The sequence below is a fragment of the Ammospiza caudacuta genome, chromosome 1, assembly GCF_027887145.1.
Source record: "Ammospiza caudacuta isolate bAmmCau1 chromosome 1, bAmmCau1.pri, whole genome shotgun sequence".
NCBI lineage: Eukaryota > Metazoa > Chordata > Aves > Passeriformes > Passerellidae > Ammospiza > Ammospiza caudacuta.
In genome coordinates, this window is record NC_080593.1 from 111,953,326 (window position 1) to 111,959,325 (window position 6,000).

The 6,000-nt window shown below is 42.2% G+C and overlaps 1 protein-coding gene across 1 annotated transcript in view; it reads left to right on the forward strand.

The window, feature by feature from the left end:
- ASXL3 (ASXL transcriptional regulator 3) overlaps positions 1-5,782 on the forward strand; it is a 96,008-nt gene extending 90,226 nt beyond the window's left edge. The window contains exon 11 of the mRNA XM_058817842.1: positions 2,102-5,782. Within this exon, the coding sequence (XP_058673825.1) occupies positions 2,102-5,782 (3,681 nt within the window). The remainder of the gene's footprint in view (positions 1-2,101) is intronic.
- Positions 5,783-6,000: the final 218 nt, after the last annotated feature.

Below are 6,000 nucleotides of genomic sequence, written 5' to 3' on the forward strand. Positions count from 1 at the left end.
CACTTGTTTTTCTAATTTTGTGCTTGTTCCCATCTGTATTTTGTGCTTGTTCCCATCTGTATTTTGTGCTTGTTCTTCTGTGGATGTCTTCTCTAGCAAGCATGACGAATAAACGTTATCATAACCATTACTTAGAAAAATAACCAGCCCCTTTATCCAGCAAGAGAACCAAGAGCCAGAATAGTTGAAGATCCTTTTGCAAGCCCAAGGCTTGGGGTAGGCTGAAATATAAGATTTCCCTGAAGAATTAACTGGAAACAGACCTATCAGGGGGAAGTATCTGATTTATGTATATATAGAGACCTTTGTTAATCGCAAAGCAAAGGGCAAAAAAATACACCACCTAAGCAAGCACTTGTGTGTGTATTATACTGCTATGTAAGAAAGTATATTTCAGTTGAAAAGGGTTTTTTTCATAACAGAGAGTTCTGTAGATTCAGTTATATATAGGTTCAGTGTTTTGAGCCTTTTAATTTCGTACTTGATGACATCAGCCAAGTTTAAGATCCAATTTACTGTATTTAAGCCATTGACTTTGCAATACTAGTTCCTGATTATTCAGAAATGCCCTTTTCTGCATTTATTTTTAACTTCTGCAGTCACTGAACATTGTTAATATGGCCGGGAGGGCAAATAGACTTATAGGCTTTAATCACTAGTGCAGAAGCATATTTCAGATAATTTATTTTTAAGAGCAGTGATGCAATTGGAAGTTAGCCCCATTCTGAGTTTAGTGATATTCTTTCATATTTGGAAGGTTCTATCTAGCCTAATAAATTCTAATAACTCTCTAAGCATAAAGGAAATAGATCACTAGGGAATAAAGAAAGGTCATTACTATAATAATAATAAAAAATAACCAAGTACTTAGAGCTCTAGGAGTTCTGGTAATGCAAAGTGGAAACTGAAAAGAGTTGCTGCTGAAACTGAAAGCAGAATGTTTTGAAGAATTGTGGGCAGTCAATTTTAGTATGCTTTTTGTGTAAAAAAAAATTGGCTCTTGTATCATCTCACCAACAAACCCCTATCATTTGTAATTAAAGGAGGAAAAAAGAACCCAGTTCTTCTAAGTCGTTCTGTTGTATGGCTGTCACTTCCCATCATATCTTATGACTACTTTTTCTACAAATACTACTTAGTTTTCTACTCAGTTCCTTTCAGAAGATAAGTCATAGCATAAACCACTAAGTCCTATTGCTAGAGACAGCCAGTAGACATATGTCCATTTTAAGAAATTGAATTTTTCTTTTCCAACCTTGGGGTATCCTGAGAGAGTGTATGAGTTACAAAGCGGTTCCAGGATTCTTAATCCTGAAAAACTATATGCCTAATTGGAAACATCCTAATAATTCCAGTGATTTTACAGGTTATTGTTTTGCTTAAAGAGCTAGGTATTTAAATTTTTTATATTTGTGGGTTTGCTATTTATAGTCTTGAGGATTTAATTTTTGAAGTGCAGTAATGTAAAAGTTATCCAGGGATGTACTAAAGTGAGTCTCTTAAAAATGCAAGTGAGGAAAGAAAAGACATATCCTTTAGTGATTTACTTCTTTTACACCTTTTAAATCCTCCATCATGGGAGTTGGAAAACAGGCTCCGTGGAGATACCACTACATCCTGTCTAATGGCAAGATTTGTTGCCAGATTTATAAGCAAAACACAGCTTTAATCACTGGTGACCAGGGAGAAGGGCACTATGTGATGGTTACTTTTTCACATGTTTGCAGGAAGGGGTTTGCTTGCAAGTTCTTGTCCAGTATCACTGCACGAGGCTTGCTGATCATCTCAGGTGGATGCACTGAATATAAAACAGGTCTGACAAATTGTATCTGATAAGCATCATGTTGTCATCCAGTTCAATCTTTCTTCCTGTCAGAAGGATCAGTGTGAGTAGGCTAATACAGGTGTCAGTTATTCACGCTGCAGGATGATAAAATATTGAAGCATACATATCATTTAGTTTTAGCAGGTTTTTGTCCACCTGCATTGAACAGTAATTCCTTTCATTATCTTTCTCTGACCCTTAAAGAGACAGCTGGTTATTTTAGTGAGTTGATGATCATATTAAAATTTACGGGGTTTTTTCTTTTTCTTCCTTTAGATTCAGCTTTCAAAAATTGGACCACCTTTTATCATCAAGAGCCAGCCTGTTTCTAAACCAGAACCTCGAGTTTCCCCAAGTACATCAGTCAGCAGTGGGAGAAACACTGGGGCTAGAACTCTGGCAGATATCAAAGCAAGAGCCCAGCAAGCAAGAGCCCAAAGAGAAGCTGCAGCTGCAGCAGCCGTGGCAGCAGCTGCCAGCATAGTCTCTGGTGCAATGGGGACCCCATGCGAAGGTGGGAAGACAAGAACGCTGGCACACATCAAGGAGCAAACAAAGGCCAAGCTATTTGCAAAGCATCAAGCCAGAGCTCATTTACTCCAGACTAATAAAGAATCAAAGTCACAGTACAGCTCAAAGGAAAGTAGTACCTCATCTCTGGAGATACCAACGACTACTGACACGAAGATTGAAGGTTCTACTGGTGTCATTATAGTTAATCCTAACTGCAGGTCCCCTAGCAACAAGTCTTCTCATCACCGTGAGACCACCACTTTATTGCAGCAGTCTCTTAACACAGCTACATTACCAGAAACTGCTACTGAGATACCTGTGCACAGTTCTGATGAAAATATACCTGTGCCACAATTGTGTGAGAAAATTATTTCATCTACCTCTACTGAAAGTAACAGTGTACCAGTGCTTTATAATAAAAGTTCAGTCTCTGTGTGTGTTTGCAGCACTGCTGTGTCTGGAGCAGTTAAAGAACTTTCTTTTGCAAGTTCTGTTGATAAATCCTCTGTGTTAATGTCTGTTGACAGCGCAAACACAGCAATTTCAGCCTGCAATATAAATATGCTGAAAACCATCCAAGGGGCTGATACTCCATGCATAACCGTTGGACCAAAATGTATTGATAACAGTAATGTACCGGTCTCCATAGACAGCACAGTCTTATCAAACACCATCGATGACAAAAGGTTGCCAGTGCCCAGTAGCAATGTGAATAACACAGTCTCCAGTCATTATGCCACTGTGCCAGCTTCATCTATTGCAAGTAACTTGCCAAATCATCTCGCTGGTAGTTCTGTGCTGATTCCCCCAGTGGGGGCTACCAACAGATTTCCTTCTGATAAGATAGCCATAACCAGGTGTAGCGAGCAGAGCACTGTCTCCATCCACACTACCGTCAGGTCAGCTTTAAGTTGCAGTGAGGCCCTTGCAGCAGCAGATTCTGTTGCAAGGCCACCTATCTCAATGTTTACTGGTAACATGGTGACAATAAACTCTTATGATAACGCTACTAAATTGAATGCTGATCTCTTAGAAAAAAGCTCTGGAGCACGAAGCCGAATGGATCTCTCTGGTAAATCTCATCCACTGAGCTTTACACAAACTGCCATGAATAGGTCGATACCTTGTAAAGTCATTGTTGACCACACTACGAACCAGAATTCCAGTCTGTCACTTTCTTCCTCTATTGAAAACGCAGAGAACAGCATTGACCTGCAGAGCAGACCTGTAAGGACAGAAGCTGCCTTACAAAGTATAGCTTGTCCTCAGGTGTCTGTCATAAGCAGGCCTGAAGTGGTTGCTAATGAAAACCTTGAGCACAGTTCCAGCTTTATCGCCATTACAGCAAAGCAAGACAGCAAAAACTTGCAGGCAGGTTGTTCAAGTCTTCGAGAAGTGCCTCTTGCTCCTCAAGATAAATTAATTGAGGTGGTTACTACCAGCCAAGGCTTTGCTGAGCAACTAAGAGGTCCTTCAGCACTGAAAAATGAAGCCAATGCTGCCTGTGCCAATCAGTACAACACTAACAATAGAATTTGTTGGCGTGATGAGGAGGCGATGAATACAGACCAGCCGGTGGTCAGCCATCTTACCTCTGGTAAGCATAAGGAGTACACAGAGCAAAACTGCTTGAAAAATGTCAAAAGCGAACCTTCCAGTTACACACAAATGTCAGAACTGCAGTCCAGGAGTCTTTTGACAAGCATTGCTGTTCCCGTTAAACTGGAAACTAATGAGACTGACAAGTGCTTCAGGATGGACACCGAGGATTTTACAGTTCCTGAAATGCCTGCCCAGAGTGCAGAAATAGCCACGAGTGTGCAGCCACCACAGACCTCCAAGACATCCATCGCGGACTCCATGGAAGACTCCCTGTCCCTGACAACGGAAACCCTAAAGAGAGTTACGAGTGCCGGGGGCTCCAGCTGTCGCTTGTCGTCAGTGGAGGCCAACAACCCCTTAGTGACACAGTTACTGCAAGGCAATCTGCCTTTAGAAAAAGTACTGCCGCAGCCCAGATCAGGAGCCAAGCTAGAAATTAACAGGCTTCCCTTGCCTTTGCAAACTACCTCAGTATGTAAAACAGTAGTGGCTGAGAGAAATATCGTTGAACATGCTTCCAACTCTCCTAATCCAGATGGTAAAGGATTTACAGCAGGCAGCATAGCCCCACTACAAATCAGAAAGCGTGAAAACCATCCGAAAAAGAGGATGGCCAGGACTATAGGGGAACACGCTCAAATTAAATGTGAGCCTGGGAAGGTGTCAATGGACACAGATGTTAAAGTGGCTCCTTGTGTAATTAGTTCCAGCATGAATCAGCTAGGGCACGGACAGCCATTTAAGCAGGAGTGGCTTAACAAACACGCCATTCAGAGCCGGATCACTCACAGCCCAGAGATCAAGCAGCAGAAGAGGCCGTTGCCTTCATGCAGTTTCCAGCAGAGCTTATTTCACATTGATAAAAATGGCAGCTTTCACGCAGAAGCCAGTACCTCACATAGACAGCATTTTTACCAAATGTCCATGGCTGCAAGAGGCCCCATTCCTACGGCAGCTTTGTTGCAAACTACTTCAAAAGGCCCACCTGGCTGCAACTCATTTGCTTTTAGCAGACACCTGGAACAGAAGGGTTTGGGAGACGTGAATATTTCTACAGCAGCTCACCAGCTGAGGCTAGGAAGTGTGTTTTCCCCTAATATTCAAAATAAGGAAGGTGATGACATTGTCAGTGCCTCTCAAACTCTGCAGAGTAAAACATTAACGCATCCCCCTGCTCCCCCTCCGCCCCTGCCACCTCCTCCCCCTCCTCACCCAAATGCAGAAGTCCCCTCTGATCAAAAACAACCGACAGTTACTATGGAAACCACTAAAAGACTTAGTTGGCCTCAGCCAGCAGGCATCTGTAGCAATATAAAATCTGAACCTGTTTCTTTTGAGGAAGGTTTAAGCAGCAGCTGCGAACTGGGCATGAAACAAGCTTCCTATGATCAGAACGAAGTTAAGGAACAGTTAAAAGCGTTTGCATTAAAAAATGCAGATTTCTCTTCCTATTTACTTTCTGAGCCACAGAAGCCTTTTACCCAACTTGCTGCTCAGAAAATACAGACGCAGCACCCACAGCAGCAGCAACAGCAGCAGCAGCTCTGTGGAAATTATCCAACAATACACTTTGGTAGCACAAGTTTCAAAAGGGCGGCATCTGCAATTGAGAAATCGATTGGGATTTTAGGAAGTGGTTCAAACACTGCCACAGGCCTGTCTAACCAGAACGCGCAGATCCCGGTTCAGAAATTTGCTGACAGCAGCAATGCCGATGAGCTGGAACTGAAATGCTCCTGCAGGCTGAAGGCCATGATCGTGTGCAAAGGCTGCGGAGCCTTCTGTCATGATGACTGCATAGGGCCTTCCAAACTATGTGTAGCTTGTCTGGTGGTGCGGTAGGAGCTCAGTCAAAGATGCAGTATCCCTTATAAACGTGGGGGAGCAGGACAAAGGAACAGAGAAATTGGAACAGTTTAGGCCACTTATGGTTTGCAATTAGTGGATTGATTTTTTAAATTTTTTTTTGTTTGTTTATTTGTTTTTTTGTTTTGCTTTTTTTCTCCTACGTGGTGCTTTCAGAAATTAGTTATTCTACCTGAGTGCCATTTTCTGGGAAG